Source organism: Mustela nivalis (genome assembly GCF_964662115.1).
Source record: "Mustela nivalis genome assembly, chromosome: 4".
Classification (NCBI taxonomy): Eukaryota; Metazoa; Chordata; class Mammalia; order Carnivora; family Mustelidae; genus Mustela; species Mustela nivalis.
In genome coordinates this window covers 23,238,420-23,259,600 of record NC_139023.1, presented here as the reverse complement: position 1 = coordinate 23,259,600, position 21,181 = coordinate 23,238,420, and the positions used below count along the sequence as shown (strand labels likewise).

The 21,181-nt window shown below is 37.4% G+C and overlaps 1 protein-coding gene across 4 annotated transcripts in view; it reads left to right on the top strand.

The window, feature by feature from the left end:
- Positions 1–4,454: 4,454 nt before the first annotated feature.
- Positions 4,455–21,181, top strand: part of EXOC1 (exocyst complex component 1) — a 60,190-nt gene continuing 43,463 nt past the window's right edge. The window contains exons 1-5 of one of the 4 annotated variants that reach the window (XM_082728654.1): positions 4,457–4,616; positions 8,181–8,314; positions 13,979–14,109; positions 16,888–17,047; positions 19,937–19,957. In XM_082728654.1, the coding sequence (XP_082584780.1) occupies positions 8,191–8,314; positions 13,979–14,109; positions 16,888–17,047; positions 19,937–19,957 (436 nt within the window). In that variant the 5' untranslated portion in view covers positions 4,457–4,616; positions 8,181–8,190. Of the gene's footprint in view, positions 4,617–8,180; positions 8,315–13,978; positions 14,110–16,887; positions 17,048–19,936; positions 19,958–21,181 lie in introns of all 4 variants that reach the window. The other 3 variants (XM_082728656.1, XM_082728655.1, XM_082728657.1) reach the window with 3 other exon arrangements.

Genomic DNA, 21,181 nt, shown 5'->3' with positions numbered 1-21,181 from the left:
ATGAAGAGGTCTGAATGCACAGCTTTTGAAACATCACCCATGTCAAAGCCTGGGTCCTAATGGAAAAATAATGGGACCTTGAGGTCCAGCATGGGGACATTTTTGTGGGCATGCCTTATACTCCTAAGCCCTCAGATTTTTTGTTATCCTCTGTGCCAACAATCTCTTTGCTCCTGATAAAGCAGCCTCTCCTTGTCCAGAAATTCTGCAGAGAATATATCTGAGGCAAGGGCTTCCTAATATAATCTTGTTTCCCTCAATATCCACCCCCATTACCTTCATTACTTCAAGCCTGTAACCACAGTCAGATCTCAGCACAGCCTATGGGGGCAATGGCAATTCCTGCTGTAAGGGTAACAGACCAGGTTTTCTCAATCTCAGCCCTTATGATATTTGAGCTGGATAATTCCCTGTTGTGGAGGGCTGTCCTGGTATTTCAGGTTATTTATAGCATCCCTGGCATCTCACTACTAGATTCTAGTAGAACCCCTCTAATAATGACAATCAAAAATGTCCCCAGACCTTACTAAATGTCCCCTAGGCATCAAAATCATGCCTGGTATAGAACTACTGAACTAGACTAACTCATAAGGAATTGCAAGACTGCTACAACATACCAATGTGAACCAGGGGAATATTGGTGAGAGTGACTATTTAGAGTGTTAAACCAGAGGGATTTGGTTATAATGCTGTACAGCGGAGAATTTATATCAGGGGGCCATTTGCCCGTGATTCTGGATTTAATGTTCCACGAAGTCGTCTGGAGTCAGTTCTAATATAAAATCTTGATGTCTCCTTAAAGCTGGATATGATGATGGCCTGTGCTAAATGAGATATTAGAACAATTCTTTTTTTTTTATAAGTAATGACTCATTTAATCCCCTAATAAACTTATCAGCCCCATGTTATTAGAACAATTCTGAATGAGTATTTGAGAAAGGAATCAGAAAACAGAGAAACAGAAATGTTAGAATTTATTGAGGTGCCTGGGTGGCTCAGTCAGTAAGCCTCTGACTTTGGCTCAGATCATGATCACAGGGTCCTGTGATTGAACCCCATATCGGGCTCCCTGCCCAGCAGTAAGCCTATTTCTCCTTCTCCCTCTGCTCCTCCATTTGTTTGTTCTCTCTCTCTCTCAAATAAGCAAATAAATAAATTAAATTTTTAAAAAAAGAATCAATTTATCACGTGAGACTAAAGAACCACCACTAGAATGTATTTCTCAGAAGTAAGGATGTTGGAATGAACTTGTGAAACTAAGTACCCATCGCTTAGATATGTTCTCACAAGGGCTGTAATGCAAGTTACTTAATGCTCAGGTCATTCGTTTGAGCAGACCTCATGGTGCAAGAGGGATCTATGATAGATTTTTAAAAAAACACACTTCGACATTTCTGGAAAGCCTCCAGTAAGAGAGATGCAGTACCGGTTCCTCATGTTCTACAAGGTTATGGTCTCTGAGACAGAGAACTAGTCCCAGGAAAAACTAGAGCTATTTGTCATGACCTGCATAGGATCAGACCCATCACCCATCCATAAGCACATGGGTACAGCAGGAATGAATGAAGTATGGAAATGGTATAGAATTGAGCCTGAGCAGATCCAGCAGACACAAGTAAAAACTACATGACTGAGTGAATCCGACTCCTGACACTTCTACAGCAGTGACATCTGTTCATCAACTCACTCCTATGTCCTTTTAGGATGCCCCTATGTCCACCTAACACAGAATAAAAAATTTAAACCTGGTTCACAGATGAATTGGCATATTATGTTGATAGGTAGACAGGACTGGACTGCTGTTGCTCTATAGCTCCACGCAGGGAAGGATCTAGAGAACAGAGGTGAAGGGGAATCTTCCCAGCTGGCAGAATGTGAAGGATTATTCTTCGTTATTTGCTTTGGAGAGAGAGACAAGTGGCCTGAAAGAAAAATCTTCACAGATGTCTAGGTTTTTCTCTCTTGCCTGCAGTGACTCTGCCAAAGTCTATGAGCACCAGAATTATAATATTCGTGCTCAACATTATCTCAACCAAGGAAACCATTTCACAGCTAAAAACCAAACCAACTGCACGGTGACAATATACACATCACCATGGAATCCACTGATACTGCAATATCCCTCATCGCTCAGTAGCAGCCAGTCTTATAAAAGTAGTAAAATGTCTTGCTACAAACCCAGTTAACATAGCTGCTGGGAGTCATGGTGTTGTCATAAAAGATGTGCTTAAGGCTCAAAACCAACCAATAAAGAGTATCCTTGGGGGCGCCTGGGTGGCTCAGTGGGTTAAGCCTCTGCCTTCAGCTCAGGTCATGGTCTTGGGGTCCTGGGATCGAGCCCCACATCAGGTTCTCTGCTAAGCAGAGAGCCTGCTTTCCCCTCTCTCTCTGCCTGCCTCTCTGCCTACTTGTGATCTCTGTCTGTTAAATAAATTAAAAAAAAAAAAAAAGAGTATCCCTGGACACTCAAAGACATGGCTCCAGAAACAAAAGAATTGAAGAAGGATTGGGCCATCTTATCAGTGACTCACTTATAGATTTATGTTTCCTAACTCTCAAATTTAGGTTTTGCTAGATAATAATGATTAGTTCTCCAGGGGTTGGGTGGAGGGATATTTCCACCAGAATACACAGCATGGAATTCAGTGAACTTGAAACTCTTACTATTTCTTGGTCACTTCGGTCTCTACTCTTGCCTTCAGTGGGCAGTTTTGAGACTTATCTCATGAAATTTCTGAGAAGGTCTTAAGGGATCAAGAAAACATTCAAATGTGGTGATAACCAATTCAATAACACCATTATATTGCCTCTCCCTCTCCCTTCTCTTACTCTTGCTCCCCGGGGTCAAAGCCCTAACGAACTTCTGTACACAGGTCTTTGTTTCAGCCTCTTTTTTGGGGAAAGCCAAGAGGGGAGAGGGGAAATAATAATTTAATTTGGACCCATTAGGTTGGGATGTCTAAAAAGACATGCAAGTGGAGATGTTAGGGAGGTGGTCTGTACCCAAATTTGGAGTTTAAGGAAGAAGTCCAGACTTTTGAAATGCAATTCACTTTCCAGCTTTGAAGAGAGCGACAAACATACAATTGTTTAAAAAAAAAAAAAAAGCATAATAGGACAAAAGAGCACATGCAATTGTCACCTAAATAGGGTCCACGGTAAGAGTTCTAGGACTGAGCACGAAGGGCCAAATGGGTCCTTTTAAAGATAGGGCTAGATACAGATCCTGCTTTTAAAAGGAAAATCATTTAGTGAAATTGAAAATCATTCTAAGTGGTATTAACTAGAGCATATTAATCTCAGCAGCAAATAGGTCCTTATTAATTCTGAATTTTTCCAACAAATTATATATTCAGATTAACACTGAAAGACGCTTTACACAGTTATCTTTCTCTTTCTCAGTGACTCCACACCTGAGAGAATTAGTCCCTTCTTCTTTTACAGTCCCATGGTAGTCTCTTTTGTGTTTACCTCACCAAACTATAATTTATCCATGTGTTTCATTCTGTTTCTCCAATCAGAGCGTGCCCTCTTTTTGAATGGAATCCCTGCCTTTGTATCTCCAGCTCCTGACACAATGCCTGGTATAGAGATGGCACTGTTTGTTCAAATAAACTGAATGCACACATAAACGGATCCCTGCAGAATGCCTGCAAAGGACTGTGTTGAGCAGGACCAAAGAAGTTACACCTTTGAATTCCCAGCACACTTATCTCACCTGCACATCTCTTTGGTCCCTTATTTTGTATCTTCTTTTATATGTATTTGCACCTTCCAACCTATGAACTTGTCAGCATTAGGATTCACGTCTGAATCACCTCTGCACCTGGGTTAAGGTGCCTGGCATAAAACCAGGGTCAGGAATATGGAATATGAATTATCTGCCTGCAACAGCAACCTCGGCATCATCTGTGCTTCTCAAACTTAAATGTGCATAGGGCTCATTTTGTTGAGACGCAGATTCGGATTCAATAGATCTGAAGCGAGCCAGAGAGTCCGCAGTATCTAAAAAAACTTCAGCTGACGCCCAAGCTGCTGGTCTGTGAACCACACTTAGACTGTCAAGGTCACTACATCAATTGTTCTCGACTGTAGCTGCATTTTAGGATCTCCTCGGAAGATACTGAGGGTACTGAAGTCTGAGTCCTCCCCCTCAGAAATTCTGAAATTTAAACTCATGTTGTAAGTAGCAAGGACCTCGGGTTAACAGACCTTTACATATACAAAAAAAGAAAACAGTTAATCGGATAGCTTCCTAAATGAAATTGCGAGAAATATCTGAATAAATAACTCTTCTAAAGAAAGTAATAGCACGCAACACCAAATTCCCGGGAGCCTAGGCTGTCTCCGGGCGACAGAGACCCCCCCCTTGCCTGTCTTTGACACGCCCCTCCAGCGGGACCGGGACCGCTTTGCCACGCCCATCACTGCCTCTTCTTCCTTTTCTACGGGGCCGACTTCCGGCGTGGGGTTTGTCACGTGTCCGGAAATGGGAAGTGGTGGCGGAACGGCTCAGGTGACGGGTTCAGGCTAGTAGCGGTGGCCGTTGCGGCCCTGTCCGGTCTCTCTCTTGGAGGACCCACTTTGGCACGGGCCGGGCTCGGTCGGGCGTTGCGGTAAGCCTTGGGCCGTGGCTGCCCGGTAGTTCCGGCGGCGGTGGACAGATTGGCAGACAGGGGGTGCCCGGGTCTGAGGCGGCGCTTCAGTCCCGCTGCTGGCTCCGCGTCCAGGGTCGGGGACCTGTCTCTCCGCGGTCTGGCCTCCCATCCTTTGCCCCTGTGTCTGAGTGAGGCGCAGAGTCCGCTAGGAGCATCCGCCAACTCCTCGTTGTCCTGGGGGCTGGGAGAACAATTCCCACACCTCCCTTCCCTGTTCCACCCATAAGAACCAGGTTTCATTTGTGCAAAATGGCCCTGATCATTCGCTCTTTGGCGCGGACCAGGAGAAAAGGGCGTGACAGTGCCTTCTTGCCTTCTTCTTTGTCCAAATCCACATTTTCTTCTAGATCCCTGAAGCGCATTCTCCGGTCTCTGTGCCCAGTTTTCTCTTCTGGATGACAATGCTTCACTTGCTCGGTTGCCTCGATAGCACACAGGGCCCGACCCACGCGGACACTCAGATTGGCCAGCTCTTTGTCGCGCAGTGGAATGGCCCAGCTCTGATTTTGAGGAAACAGGAACCAGTACAGAGAACAGTAGCTCACTATTTCTGGAACGTGGTCAGGCATGGATTCTTAAACTGGGAAAATAGTTTTATTCGAGGATCTCTAGTGATGGATTCACTGACTTACACAAAAGTACTCTAAAGACTCGACCCTTAGGATGTAAATGCCACTGGGGCACGATGTTCTTGTCTTCCTGAACATGGCTGTCATATCCACCTCTAACGTCAAGCAGTGCTTGGCACTTAGTAGGCATCCGTATTTGTTGAATGAAAAGGGGTGGCATAGTGCTTTCCCTCATGCCTAACTCCTTTATGAGGTATAATCAGTCCCCTCTTGCTTTACACATCCCATGCACTCATTGTTGCTTTTGACCAAAGAGGGACTGTGTGGTGAAGGTTGGCCACTGTTACTCATTTGACCAGTTTTTACTATTCAGTTCAGGTTACCTCAAGAGGCATTGCTGAGTACCTGCAAAGCAAGAACACGGAACTATGCCGGAGCACCTTCTCCTCTCTCTTTCTTCTTTCAAGAGCGTTCTTGAGATCTACAAGCTTATGGTCTCATGAATCCATTGGACAGCAAGTGCTTGATGATTTAGTAAATACAGAAAGTGCTCTAGCAATTGAGAGGAGAGATCAGTTTGGATTAAAGTCATTAATGAATCCATTCACATAAACCATGAAGTGTAATTAAGGTTTGGATGGATGATATTCCCTGCATGGAAAAGCACTAAGCAAAGATGCAAAGACTGCGCTGAGTAGAGGGCTTGGACCGGCAGATCTGTATTTGGGAAACTTGGGAAAATGTTGAGCAGGGGCTTGTTGTGATGAAAGCTATGTTTTAATATTATTTGTTTATACAGGGTTTGGGGATTGTGGAAACTTGCAGAGAGATAACCAGATACTGAAGTGTTAAATGGATATAGTTCATGGGAGCCTGGGTTAGTGTGGTAGCAATGAAAGGAAGGGTAAACTGTATGTAGATGAGGGGAAATCCGCAGAACGCGGCAGTAGATTTCTTGTTGACAAAGGAGAATAAAATATGACAGATTTTGAACTCAAGACATTCGCTTACAGATGTGAGAGTTGGAAAAGGGAAATCAGGGAAACTATTGTCGTCATGTCATTTGGTGCTATCATTTTTGCTTAATTTTGAAATGCCTGCTATGTCTTTGCCAAGTTCTAGGAATATGAAGATGAAGAAGATATAGCCCTTTCCTACAAAGAGCTATTTTTAATGGGAGAAAGAATACAACTAACTAGAAAACAGGGTTTGTGGGACGCCTGGGTGGCTCAGTTGGTTGGACGACTGCCTTCGGCTCAGGTCATGATCCTGGAGTCCCGGGATAGAGTCCCGCATCGGACTTCCAGCTCCATGGGGAGTCTGCTTCTCTCTCTGACCTTCTCCTCATTCATGCTCTCTCTCACTGTCTCTCTCAAGTAAATAAATAAAATCTTTAAAAAAAAAACAGGGTTTGTGTTATGTTAGCAGAGTAGAGGTGAAATGTTTGAGAAGTATAAAATGATTATTCTTTGTATGCGTGTCACTACCTCACAGAAGAGTTGAAATTTTAATGGGATCTTGAAGAATGAGTTGGAACTTCCTGGGGTAGGGGGGGCGGGAGGGGGAGAATTCCAGGAAAAGGAAATTGCATGAACCAGGCACAGAGATGGAGAAAAAAAGTGGCCATTATCCAGAGTTAATTTCCTAAGCAAGTTCACATGTATGAAATAGCACACATTTGCATTGGAAAATAGTAATATGTATATACACATAAATATATATATTTAAAAATAAAGTTGAAAAGAGATTTTTAAACATATTTAACCTAAGTTGATATTTGAAAAAAGGCATTGAATTTAGTGAGAAAAAGGAGTATGTGGAAACCTTTTTCTTTATAATAGTTTTATTGAGATATAATTCATATGCTATAAAATTGACCCTCTCAAGTATATAATTCAGTAGTCTTTATTGTATTTACAAAGTTACATAACCATTACTACTGTCTAATTCAAGGACATTTTCATCACCCCAAAAGAAACCCCATACCCATTACCAGTCCTTCTTGCTCCTTAACCCTGGCAACCACAGATCATTTTGTCTTTATGGATTTGTCTGGTCTGGACATTTCATGTAAGCAGAATCATAAAATATGTGGTCTTTTAACTGGCTTCTTTCACTTTGCATAAGGTTTTCAAGTTTCATCAATATTATAGCATATATCAGTACTTCGTTCCCTTTTTATGGCCAAATAATATTTCACTGTGTAGATATACTTCATTTTGTTGTATCAGTTCATTAATTAGGGGATATCTGAGTTGTTTCTACTTTTTGGCTATTGGGAGTAAGGCCGCTAGGAACATTCATGTACAAGTTTTTGTGTGGACATATATTTTCAGTTCGCTTGAGTATATACCTAGGAATGGAATTGATGGGTCATATGGTAATTTCATATTTAACCTTTTGAGGAACTGCCAAACAGTTTTTCCAAAGTGGCTGCACCATTTTACATTTTACAATCACCAACAATTATGAAAAAGTTCTTTTTCTCCACATCTTTACCAACACTTGTCTTTTTATTTTAGCCATTCTAGGGGGTGTAAAGTGGTAGTTAGCACATTTGGTTTTGGTTTGCATGAGCATCTTTTCATGTGCTTATTGGCCATTTGTATATTTTCTTTAAAGAAATGTCTAATCAGATCCTTTGTTCAGTTTTTAATTATTTGTTTTTTTATTGTTGAGTTGTAAGAGCTCCTAATATAGGAAATTTATATTTTAAGGTTGAGCATAGGTTTTTTTTTTAATCATAGTTGGGTAGTACTCCAAAGATTATAAAATTTGATAATGCTGGTTCTCTAATTTCTTTTCCAATCATAACGACTTTTTATTTTTATGATGTTGGTATGTTGATGTATGAAATCATCCTAGCCATAATTTTTTAAATCATAAATAGAACAATATGAGATAGAATGATTTTGAGAATGAGCTTAATATCAATACTCTCAATTTTTTTCAGCTGATTAAAAATGACAGCAATCAAGCATGCGTTACAGAGAGACATTTTTACACCAAATGATGAACGCCTGCTGAGTATTGTCAATGTCTGCAAAGCAGGAAAAAAGAAAAAGAACTGCTTTTTGTGTGCCACAGGTGGGTATTTAGTAAGAAAAAGCTCTTGTTTGGCATTCTTTTATTGTTTTATTACCCAGGGTACTTTCCCCCTTGTTTTTAATATTCTCATTGTCTCAGGATGTCTGGATGGCTCTGTCGGTTAAGCATCTGCCTTCAGCTCAGGTCTGATCCGAGGGTTCTGGGATCGAGTCCTGCATTGGGCTCCATACTCAGCAGGGAGCCTGCTTCTCCCTCTGCCTGTCACTCCCCCTGCTTGTGCTCTCCCTCTGACAAAATAAAATCAAATCTTTAAAAATATATATATTCTCATTGTCTCTATAATTGGAAAAACTGTTGGGCCAACAAATTCATTTTTAAAATTGTCTTTAATTAAATATTGAGTAGATACAACAGAATCTATATCATATATATAAGATGCAAAGACTAATCATACAGGGAACACTCATGTGCTTACCAACCAGTGTAAATAGAATATTACCATTACCTTTGAAGGGTCCTGTGCGCTCTTCCCTAATCCCATTCTCTTCCCTCACTCATTAAGAGGTAACTAGTATCCTGAATTTGGGTTCAATCTTTCCTTGCTTTTCTTTACCATTTTACTATATTTGTTTATAGTCTCAAATAACATATTGTTTAGTTTTGCCTGTCTTTGAAATTTACATGAATTGAATCATAGTGCATGTATCCTTTTCTGACACTTTCCGCTCAACGTTATGTTCATATTCATGAGTGTAATTTCTGTTTCTTCATATAGCAATAATTCTTTCATTTTCACTCCTATGGAGTGTTCTACCCTGTGAGAGTAGCAGTTTACTTACGCATCCCACTAATGAAGAACATTAGATTTATTTTCAGGTTTTACTGTTCAGACAACACTTCTGTGAACGTGTTTGTCCATGTGCCCTCATGTATACAGGCAAGAATTTTCTAGGGTTGATACTAAATGTAAAATTGCTGGGTCATAGGCATGTAAGTGTTCAACATTACTCTAATACCAAACTATTTTCAAAAGTAATTAGACTGGTTTTCAAGTCCACAAGCAGTGTGTGTTTAGAGTTCTTTCTCTACATCCTAGTGAAAAGTTGGTTTTGACACTTGGTTTTGACAGGATTAATTGATTCCAATCTGGTGGAAATAGTATGTAAAATGGTACTCATTGTGGTTTTAAATTTCATTGCCCTATTAATGATGAAATTAAGCATCTTTTCATGACTTTATTGTCCTTGTCTTAGAAATTTGTCTTAAAGCCTACTGCTCATTTCTCTATTGTGTTGGTTGTCCTTTTACTGATTTGTACAAGTTCTATATATTTACTAATCCTGTGTTGGTTATATGTATCCCAGTATGTGGCTTGTGTATTAGGTTTTTGATACTTTTTAATGAAATTCCTAATTCTAATGAGATCTCATTAATCAGTCTGGTCCTTTATGGCTTCCACCTTTTTATCTTATTTAGGATATGTTCCCTAGAAGGGCACCTCTTGGTTGGCTGAGCATTTGACTCTTGATCTCAGCGCAGGTCTTGACCTCAGGGTCGTGAGTTCAAGCCCCACATTGGGCTCCATGCTGGGTGTGGAGCCAAATTTAAAAAAAAAAAAAAAGATAAACTTCCCTAGAGTAGCAAAAGTATTCTCCTATACTGTGTTCTTAAAGTTTTATAATTTTGCCATTCACATTCTGATATTTAATTTACCTGTTTCCATGTTTGTAGTGATAAATATGAGTGTGCCTATTTCTTGGTTCTCTCCTGTATCTGGTTTTTATTATGTCTTGTTTTGATTCTTCATTCTTCTACCTAAATTTTAGAATCCACTTGGCAACTGGCAGATTTTCTTTGGATTTTAATTGGAATTGTTTTAAATATGTTTTTAGTTCAAAGAGAACTTGTATTTTCATTATATTGAGTCTTCTTGTCCATGGACATGGTATAGTTCTCCATTTACCTTGGTCGTCTTTAATGCCTTTCAGTAAGTTTTACAGTTTTGGAGTGCCTAGGTGGCTCATTGGGTTAAAGCCTCTGCCTTCGGCTCAGGTCATGATTGAGCCCCAATTAGGGCTCTGCTCAGTGGGGAGCCTGCTTCCTCCTCTCTCTCTGCCTGCCTATCTACCTATTTGTGATCTCTGTCTGTCAAATAAGTAAAGAAAATCTTTAGAAACAAAATACTTTAAAATAAAATAAAAATTTAAAAATAGGTTTTACAGTTTTAAAGGCTTTCAATAATTTTGCACATTGTTTTATTCCTAGATTTTTTGATACTATCATAAAAAGTTATTAGCACTAATATATCTTTAAGACTTTAATTACTTTTTAAGATTTATTTATTTATTTATTTGTTGAGAGAGAGAGAGCGTGCACACAACCAGGGGGAGCAGCAGGCAGAGCAGGCAGAGGGAGAAGCAGGCTCCCAGCTGAGCAAGGAGCCCGAGGTGGGACTCAATCCCAGGACCCTGGGATCATGACCTGAGCCAAAGGCAGACACTTAACCCAACTGAGCCACCCAGGCATCCAAGACCTTAATTTCTTAGAGCAGTTTTAGGTTTACAACAAAATTGAGGAAGGAAGTGCACAAATATCCCCTACCTTACATATGTGTAGCCTCCCCCTTTATCAGACAACACTTCTGTGAACGTGTTTGTCCATGTGCCCTCATGTATACAGGCAAGAATTTTCAGTACCACTGGCAACAATGACAACAGTTAGCAAGAATGAACTTACACTGACATGTTGTAATCATCCAAAGCCCATAGTTTATCTTAGGGTTTACTCTTGGTGGTGTTCATTGTATGGGTTTGGACAAATGTATGATGAAATATATCTACCATTGTAGTGTCATACAGAGTATTTTCACTGCCCTAAAAATCCTGTGTGTTCTGCCTTTTCATCTCTCCCACAACCCCTACCCTTTCAACCACTGTTCTTACTGTTTGCATGGTTTTGCCTTTTCCAGGATATCATATCGTTGAAATCATACAATATGTAGCCTGCTCTGTGTGGCTTCTTTCACTTAGTAGTATACATTTACATTTCCTGCATGCCTTTTTATGGCTTGATAGCTCATTTCTTTTTAGCATTGAATAATATTCCATGCCTGGGTGTACCACAGTTTATCCACTCACCAATGGAAGGATATCTCAACTGTCAGTTGGACAGTTATGAATAAAGCTGCTATAACCACCCATGTGTGGATTTTTGCATGGACATATATAGTTTTCAGCTCCTTTGGGTAAATACCAAGGACTGCGATTGCTGGATCATATGGTGAGAGTATCTTTAGTTTTGTAAGAAATCACCAAACTTTCTACCAAAATGGCTGTATCATTTTGTAGCCAGCAATGTTTGAGAGTTCTTGTTGCTCCACATTTTTGGCAGTGTTTGGTGTTGTCATGTTCTGGAATTTCACTGTACTAATAGGTGTATAGGGGCATCTCGTTTTAATTTTCATTGCCTTGATAAAACATGGTGTTGAGTATTTGTTCATATGCTGATTTTTTTTCCATATCCCTTCTTTGGGGAAAAATCTTTTAAGGTCTTTGGCCATTTTTTAATCAGGTTTTTTTGTTTTCTTATTGTTGAGTTTTAAGAGTCCTACGTATAGGGGCATCTGGGTGGTACAGTCCATTAACCGTCCAACTCAGTTTTAGCTCAGGTTGCAATCTTAGGGTTGTGAGATGGAGCCCATGTCAGCTCTGCACTCAGCATTGAGTCTGCTGAAGACTCTCTCTTCCTCTTCCTCTTCCTCTTCCCCTCCCCTACCATGTGTGCAGGTGCTCTCTCTCAAATAAATCTTTAAAAAAATAATAAAAAATAAAGAGTCCTTTGTATATTTTGGATAACATTTCTTCATTAGATGTGTCTTTGGCAAATATTTTCTTACAGTCTCGCTTGTCTTCTAATTCTCTTGATGTTGTCTTTTGCAGAGCAGAAGCTTTTAATTTATTGAACATTAATATATTTTAAAAATCATTTATTAGAATCTGGAAATACAGTTGTTTTTTAATATGGATTTCTGCATTAATCTTGCTAAACTTTCTTATTAATTCTGATTATTTGCCCACAGACTCTAAGTAGTGATATTGTCTTCCTTCCTTTATAGTCTTTATATTTTTTTAAAAAGATTTTATTTATGTATTTGACAGGGAGAGATCACAAGTAGGCAGAGAGGCAGGCAGAGGGGGGGGGGGGGACCTGCTGAGCAGAGAGCCCGATGTGGGGCTCAATCCCAGGACCCTGGGATCATGACCTGAGCTGAAGGCAGAAGTTTTAACCCACTAAGCCACCCAGGCGCCCCAGTAGTCTTTATATTTTTTATTTATTTCTGTTGCTTTAGTGTGCTGGTTAGGACCATCAATACAGTGTTGATCTCAAAAGGAATGGCTTTACCTTTTAGTATAATTGCTATTGGGGTTTTTACAGTATAAAGGAAGCTCCCTTCTGTTCTTGACTTTTTTTTCTTTTGGGGTTTTTATCATTGAAAGGATGTTCAATTTTATCAAATGCTTTTTCAAATCTTTGAGATTATCATATACTTCTTTAATTTATTAGTGTGGTGAGTAATTGTATTTGGGTTTTCAAATGATAAATCGAATTCTTAGAATGACATAACTCAGTCATGATGTACCAGATACCATCAATTATATCATATTTTATGTACCATTTAAAAAGTGCTGTGATATCACATCAGTTGTTAAGACATACTCTGATTTCAGAAATATTAAACTGTGGAAAAAAGTGTACATCTCAGAATTGTTGAAATGAAATACTACCTTTTGTATATGCTCTTGGATTAAGTTTGCCAGTGCAGAATTTGTTTGTAGTTATTTGTATATTTGTAGTTGTAAGATTTTTCACCCAAGTTCATTAATGACACGGTCCTGCAATTTTCTTTTATACACTGTCTTTGTCCTTACATCCAAAGCAATAAAGTAAGTTGGGAGTGTTCCCTTGTTTTCTGTACAGTGCAATAGTTATGTATGTTTGGAATGTTTCCTTGGAAAACTTGGCAAAAGATACCAGTAAACCTGTGTTGGACTAGGTTTTGGGGAAAGAGATTTTTCTCTTACTAATGCAGTGTCTTTAATACAAAAGATTTTCTGTACTTTCTGTTCTTAAGTCAGTTTTGGTAAGTTACATTTCTTAGAGATTCAACCACTTCATGTAAATTTTTAGATGTACTGGCATTCACTCCTATCCATCCATTTGCTGACAGTAGTTTTTAGAAACAAATTAGAGCAGTTCATTTCCCTGATTAAAGTCCTCTAAGAGCACTCCACAACCTCAGATGAAGACCCTTGGTGATCTGAACTTTTACCTTTTTTTGTAACTTCATTTCCATTCACTTTATTGTGTAAACAATCCATATTGAACCACTTAGCACTGTTCTGAAATGGTGTTAGGCTCTTTCAAGCCCCTTGGCTTCACTTAGGTCAGTCATTCTTTAGGGCTCATACTGTTCTTTCAAAACTGGTCTGAAGCTTTGCTTCTCAAGGAATCTGCCTCTGACCCTTTTGTCTGATTTAGATGTTCCCTTTGATGCTCTGTGCATTCCTCAGTCGTGGCATGTATCAGGAAGTACCACTCCTGTTCTAGTACCGTGTACAGGCACCTGACAGCTGTATTTGCAATGAGTGGATGAATGAGTGAAGAATAAGAATATTTCTGATGAAAGTATGTTTTATTCAACAGTGACAACTGAACGCCCTGTGCAGGTGAAGATGGTCAAAGTCAAGAAATCTGATAAAGGAGATTTCTACAAAAGGCAGATTGCTTGGGCCCTTCGAGACCTTGCTGTGGTAGATGCCAAGGATGCTATTAAAGTATGTTTTTCTTAGTGCTTTGACCTGTGTTCAGAAAGTGTCTTTCATTTTCTAATGTAGTACTCTGTCTTCTAAGATGATCTCAGCTTCTTGTTTTATAACCTTCTCCTCTACCAACTCACCAAGAATTAGTCTAAAGTGTATTATTAAACCTTCCATTCTCCCACTCTTCAGTCTCACACTACTAAAATAAATCTATGCATGTGGTTTCATGTTTTTGCTTTTTTTTTTTTTTTTTGAGCTATAGTTATGTTTGTGCACAACTTAGGTACACTGGAGCAAAATAACTATATATTTTGGTATTTAGGTTAGGTATATTTAATATAAAATCCATATATTAGTACACATTTGTAAAGTGTTGTGAGTAGTTTTTTTTTAAAAGCCTTCATTCTTCTGGTAAAACCTAGTTCAACATCATGTGTAACGCTATAACCAAAGTGAGTCTTCCTTAGTTTGTCTTCACAACTTAATGTAGAATCAGCAGCAGAGGCAACCAGGCTGGCCTTTGAGGCCATGGTTTCAAAGTTGTGGCTCAAGTAAAGGAAGTGATGGTGAGTTACACACCCTTATTTTAAGGAACTTAAAGAGTAAGATACAAGAATGTAAATACCTATACTTTTCCCTGAAGCCACACTCAAACTTTAAGAAAATTGAATAATGTAATAATCGTGTTAAAGGACCATGTTTATTTGTGACAAGTCCACTTTTCACAGCAATACCCTTTTTTCAGAGAGATTAAGTAGCGCTCCGCTCCTCCGGTGAAATGAGGTGCTCCTTCCCCCTCAGCCTCTCTCACTCTGCCCTTCATCTTCCTTCTGCAGGAATGTTTTGCATCACACCCACTTGTGATGGGCCGGATAGTAAGGCTTACATAAATGTAACTGCAGATGTCCTTTGACTTAACCCTTCAAGTCTCACACATTCACTTCAAAGACACAAAGAAGTAGAAGCTACCTTTGTAGAATAATCCAATAAGATAAAAGTCTCATTTCACCCTTATCCTGGTACAGACCTCTGAGGAACTAAAGGCTGAATGAAATGACAGGCTGTTGAGTTGAGTGTGAAATACTTTTTAAATGAAGCAAAAACAACTTAGGAGAGCTTTGCATGACTACGCAATTCACAATTCAGATTTCTAACAAAGGTGGTGAATGCCTTTCTAGAAGTTTTTTAGGCACACTGGGTTGCAGCTTTATCCCTTAGGGATACCCAAAACACTTGTGTAACTTATTTAATATACTCTGTTACCATGGGAAAAGAGCAAGAGTAGAGACTTTTTTGCTAGGTTTCTATTTAAGAGAAAATACAGTTAGAGCTTTTTAGAAATGTGTCTTTATTAAAGAGGCTTTTTTCTTCAATAGTTTTGCACTTGATAAGCTCACTGACTTGCATAATTCACTAACATTGCTGATGCTTATCTGCATGCTTTCTCATAGCTGATGCCTTCTATTCCTGGCTTTCTTAATGGATATTGTTGTTTTTTTCATTTTATGTAGGCACCTTGGCGTGTGCACCCTATATATGGATATAAAACATAAAATTTTTATACATAGCCTAACATTAGCCATTTCGTGTCACACATTGATCTGTGTGAGTGTTGCCACTGGAGCACTCAGCTTCTTTTATGGCGTTATGGGAAGTATTCCCAGGAGAATTATCATTTCCCATCAAGTTTTAGATTCGTTGCCAATACTCTTAGATTTTTTTATAAGTAATACAATTACCTTTTTATTGGAAATGCAGATTTTTAATCTTCTGATACATCAGTTCTGCTTATTGAGCTAATTACTAGTTCCATGCTGCCTTTATGTGATTGTTGTACCAGGTCAAGTCCTGATCCCTAAATTATCCCCACTCTTCACAGTGAGTCTGATATCATCTCCTTTACCCTGGAGGCGACTATTTACTCCCCTGCCCCAAATGACACTTTGAATGAATCGGATATACTAGTAGCCTTCCGTAGGACATTAATCTATTTTTAATTCCTCAAATGTGAAGAAGAGCATACATCCGTATGGTTTCGTGTTTTAGATAGCAATCAAGTGATTCTGCATTCGGGGGGAAATATTAGCCTGGTACGAAATCACTGCTGCAAGCTGGCTGAAGAGACAGGGAGCAGACTGCCCTTCTCCCACAGGTTGAGCTTCTTGGTTGTTTGAAAGAACTTCCAGGCTAGCCAGCATTTTTTAATTTTTGAGGCATCTTTGATCTTTCTCTGTTTGCAGAATTGAAGACAGAATCAGTCCCTGCTTTCACCTCTTTTGTTCTTGGGAACCACACCAGGGTGTAGAATGTATTTCTTTCTCATATGTTATAATTAGAAGACATATTCTTTACGAAGGAGTTAGTGTCAGATCACAGTTATGAATAATCGTACATTATCATCAAAGAAGAGGTATAGCTCTAAAACCCCAGAGGCAGTTTAAAAAGAAAAAATAGGTCCATGTCAAAACTGGAGACCATTGTCATCTTACAGACCAGGAAGCTGGGCCACAAGGCTTTTACCTAGACATCTTATACTTCCACTCATATACCTAAGGGGCATAGGAAGGAAAATACCGAAACACTGTGTTGTTTTTTTTTTAATCCAGCTTCTTTTGGGAGGTAAAGTTTTTCCTATAAATTGATTCTCTGAACTGTTCTCTGTAAGTCACTTAGCTGATGTTTAATGGTGATTTTTTTTTTAAAGAACTACTTCATTTTATTGGAATATAGACTTTATAATAATGCAAAAGGGATCTGATCCGAAACAATATCTTTTGTATATTTTTATTTCAGGAAAATCCTGAATTTGATTTACATTTTGAAAAAATATATAAGTGGGTTGCCAGCAGCACTGCTGAAAAGAATGCATTTATTTCATGCATTTGGAAATTGAATCAGCGATATCTCCGGAAGAAAATCGATTTTGTCAATGTTAGCTCACAGCTCTTGGAAGGTAAAGTTAAATAAAAATGCTTATGTGAAATTAGTGTGTCTATAAGTGAATATGTAATTTGACATTACTCAAAATGATTAGCTTACTGATTTACCTTAAATTGCAAAGGAGTTGAAAGATAATTTTTCTTGTTGCAGAAATGATACTTGCTCATTATAGAAATTGATACATTAAACTAAATAAATAAAAATCACTTATAAACTTAATCTTCAGATAACTGCTGTTGATGTTTTGTTAGATGTTCTTCCAGTCTTTTTTCTATGCATATTTAAAAACTTTTTTAAAATTCACATTCTGTTTTCTAACTTACTTTTTCCTATAATGAGCATTTTTCTTATAATGAACATTTTTCATGTTATTAAATACTTAACCCAATATTATTGTTAGTAGTACCATAGTTTTCCATTATATGAATATATCTTACTATATTTAACTAATCATTTATTTTTAAATTTCCAGTCTTTGCTTATTTTAAATAATTTTGACATGAATATTCTTGTAGTTGTATTTTTGTGCAGAGTGTAAGTGTAGTGGTTAAGAACATAACTCGAGTCACACTGCTTGGTTTCAGATCCTGGCTTTGTCACTTCCCAGTCATGTGACCTTGGATTATTCTATGTTCCAGTTTTGTTTATCTCAGAAATAGTGATAATTAGTAGTATCCACTCCATAGGATTGTTGTGAGGATTAAATTATTTTATATATGGCAGTGATGAGAATAGTGCCAGGTGTATAATAAATACTCAACAAATATTAGCTTATTACTATCTTATTCTCTTATTAGGATAAAATCCTTAGACATGAAGTTAAATAGGATATTTTTGATCAGTATATCTTCAGGGATGTTACTATGAATTATTTTGTATTATAAGATGAAAACTTATTTATTAAAAATTCACAATGAAATGTTATTTCTTTAAAATTTCTTTCATAAAGACATAAACATTGTAAGAAAATGATTCTGTATGCCTTGTGGATACAATTTGTGTTGTATTCTTTATCTCAAAGAAAGCAGTTGAAATAACAGCTAGTATGCAGAAGAAAAGAGTTGTTGCTCCTCTTTATTAATAAAAAAACCAGATTATTCCAAATAATATATATTAGTAAGAAAACTTAGATTTGTCCTAATTTGTATATTAGCATTTTAAAATAGGAGCTTCGTTCTGTTCAGTTAAAACATCTGAAATAGCCAATATTCAAACATTTTGACCTATAAAAATGGTGTTTCAGATGCTTCAAACTATTTACTCAGCCACTTGCCTCTGTCCTTTCTCTATTCTGTTTTACTTGCTCCTTTCCTGTTTGCCTGTGGATATTTCCCTGAAATACAGTATTCCTTCCCAATACTTAGTAATTAGTAAGCTCGTTATTGGTTTCAGGTTTGATGCTTGAAACTGGCAGAGGCAGTTCCCATCTGTTAGGCCCCGTGCTACTTCCCCAGTGAAGCCCTTGTGTAGCCCTTGGGGTCGCCATCTCACCAACATTAGACCCCAGTGTCTTGTCAATTGTATATATTGAGGGAATGACCTTAAAGAAATTTATGGTAATTTTTCATGCCTTGAATAGTGGTTTAATTTGTTTTGAACGGCTTTTATTTTATTTATTTACTTTTTTGAGGGAATGATTGCCATTCTGTCTTTAAATATTGTGTATTTCCAGATGTTATTTATTGCCTACGATGTGTTTTAAACCAATACATTTCATTGAGTCATGGGAAAATACCTGGGTTTTCCCTCATTAAGAAATGTTATCTGGTTTACCTCATTAAGAAATATTACCATAATCAATAAAAAGAGTTGCTGTTTTTAGAATGAAATGTCTAGCTTAAAAAAAAAGACATTTAATTTTTTAAGGCCTAAAGCAAAAAATGTGGGCATTTTCATGTTTATAAAAGTTATAAGTTCAGACCAATTTTAGGTGTACTGTGAAGATCCTTAAGGATCTCACTATTAATATCATTTTCCATAAATCAATAACTGTTGCTTTGGTTTAGAGAAGTCCAGAGAATAGTTTTCTTAATGTCTGTAAATTTGTGTTAATGTTTTAATGGATTTTGAAATCATAGCAGTTGATTCCCATTTAGAAAAAACAATAAATGTGTCTAAGTTTTGGGTGATGTTAGAAAATAAGTAAGAAATTGTCACCATCTGCTTTTAAGACATAAGTGTGAATGCGAACAGTGGCATCTTTAGTGGTTTTTATTGGTGACAATTGAATGTTTACGCTAGTAAGTAGGGTTTCTCAGCAGAAGGCTTTTAAGGTTTTTAAAGGAGGATTTTTGTTAGCAGTCGAAGTAGTGTCAGGTTTTTGTTTGGCTTTTTCTTTTTCATTCTTATAACCAGATTTTAAAAAAGAAATCTTTGACTTGAATCCTTAAAAGCCAGCTTGAACAGATATCTCGTGTGTTGTGTTTTGTTTTGTTTTGTTTTGTTTAATTATTTCAATCTCGTCCTTTCTAACAGTGTTTTATGACTAATCTATTATGAGGGAGTGTCTGGGTAAAGTTTTGGGGCCTTGAGTGAAAATAACTAGACTAAATGCATGAGTCAGAGCTGAACTAAAAATAATACTCAGGAAGTGATCTATTTCCCAGATTTCTCCAAGGACTAGTTGGTGCTGTTTCTTAAAAGAAAGGAAAAAATAGGAAAATAAATGTATTTTTAGTTATTGTCAGAAAAAGAATAAGAGAATTAACTTTGGAAATTTAGTTTCTGAGGATCTTTCCATCTTGTACTTGATTTGGACATTGTCTTTTAAACTTTGATTGTACCAGAAGTTCAAATGAAATATGGGTAGTATTTAAAAAATTTTAAACCTGTATACTTTTCTACCCAGCTAATATTCTTTGCTTACTTTCCTCTGCTTTTTTCATACCTTTTTACTCTCCAGAACTGCCTAAAGTTACAGAAGGTGCGTAACACCTTTTCTTTTTATTCTATTCCATATATTTTTTATTACTTGCCATTGTTATGTACTGTTGGTTGCATATTTTATGAAATTGTGCATAGGGACAGGTTTATTACCACAAAATCCATATAGTAATAAAATTAATGATAGGATTCATTATTGACTTTCAAAGGACTGTTTCATGGAAGAGAAAATACTTCTGAAGCAGTTATGGTCATTTAAAATATTTATTTATTTTAAATATCTGCTTGTATAAGGAGCTGTATAGTTTGAGCAGTCCCTGCCCCCTAGTGGCTAATAAACTGTCAGATGTGACAATTTGACATTTCCATAGTGAGTTAAAATAGACTCGTTCAAAGGACAGGGAACTAGGTGATACCTGTCTAAAGAACTATTCATATACTGTAATCTGTAACTGCCTGTACCAAGAGTTTTATTCCCCTCCTTTTTTATTCTGGGATATTACCTAAATCTGCCTAATAATCATTCTTAAGAGTAAATCACTTTGAGTGATTTACTAACTTTGAGTTAGTTGGTTTTTTCCTAGAACAAATTAACCTATGTCAAGTCATGCAGCGTGTAAATGTTTCATTTGCATACAAAATAATGAATGTTTAAAGTGTCCAAAGATTGTGATTTAAATTGTGTCCCAATAAGTTTATGAAAATCAATAACTTTATTTAGAGTTTTACTTAGGGGATAAAAAAAATTTTTTTTTCACATTACCTCTCCTAACCTCACACTTTATAAAAATCCCACAAGCTAAGTATATTTTCTCAAAAAATTGAATTGAAAAAAAAAATTGAATTGAAACATTTATCCAGAAACCTTACATTTGACCTCTTGGTCTTTTGTAAGAAGCATGAAGACCATTTAAATATTTGTAATTTTGAATAGCCATGTTATTGTTGTTCTTGTTTACTCTAGACTTACTGAGAAAACTTTTATACCTGATCTTTAGAAATTTTATCAATGCATATGAAAGTGTTTTAAACAAAGAAATGGGAAATTCAGCTAATATTTTTAATACCCAAAATAAATTGTGAATACATTTTTCATTTCAACTAAAAGTTATTCGGAGAAAAAAGCATAACCAGGACAAAAAAGAACAGAAGAAAAATGTTACCGGGGGAAAAGAAGGAAAGCATATTATTTTTTATGTGCCATAAATTCATAGTCATTGTTTTGTTAGACTAACAACCACCTCAGATAGGAAAAAAAGATTAG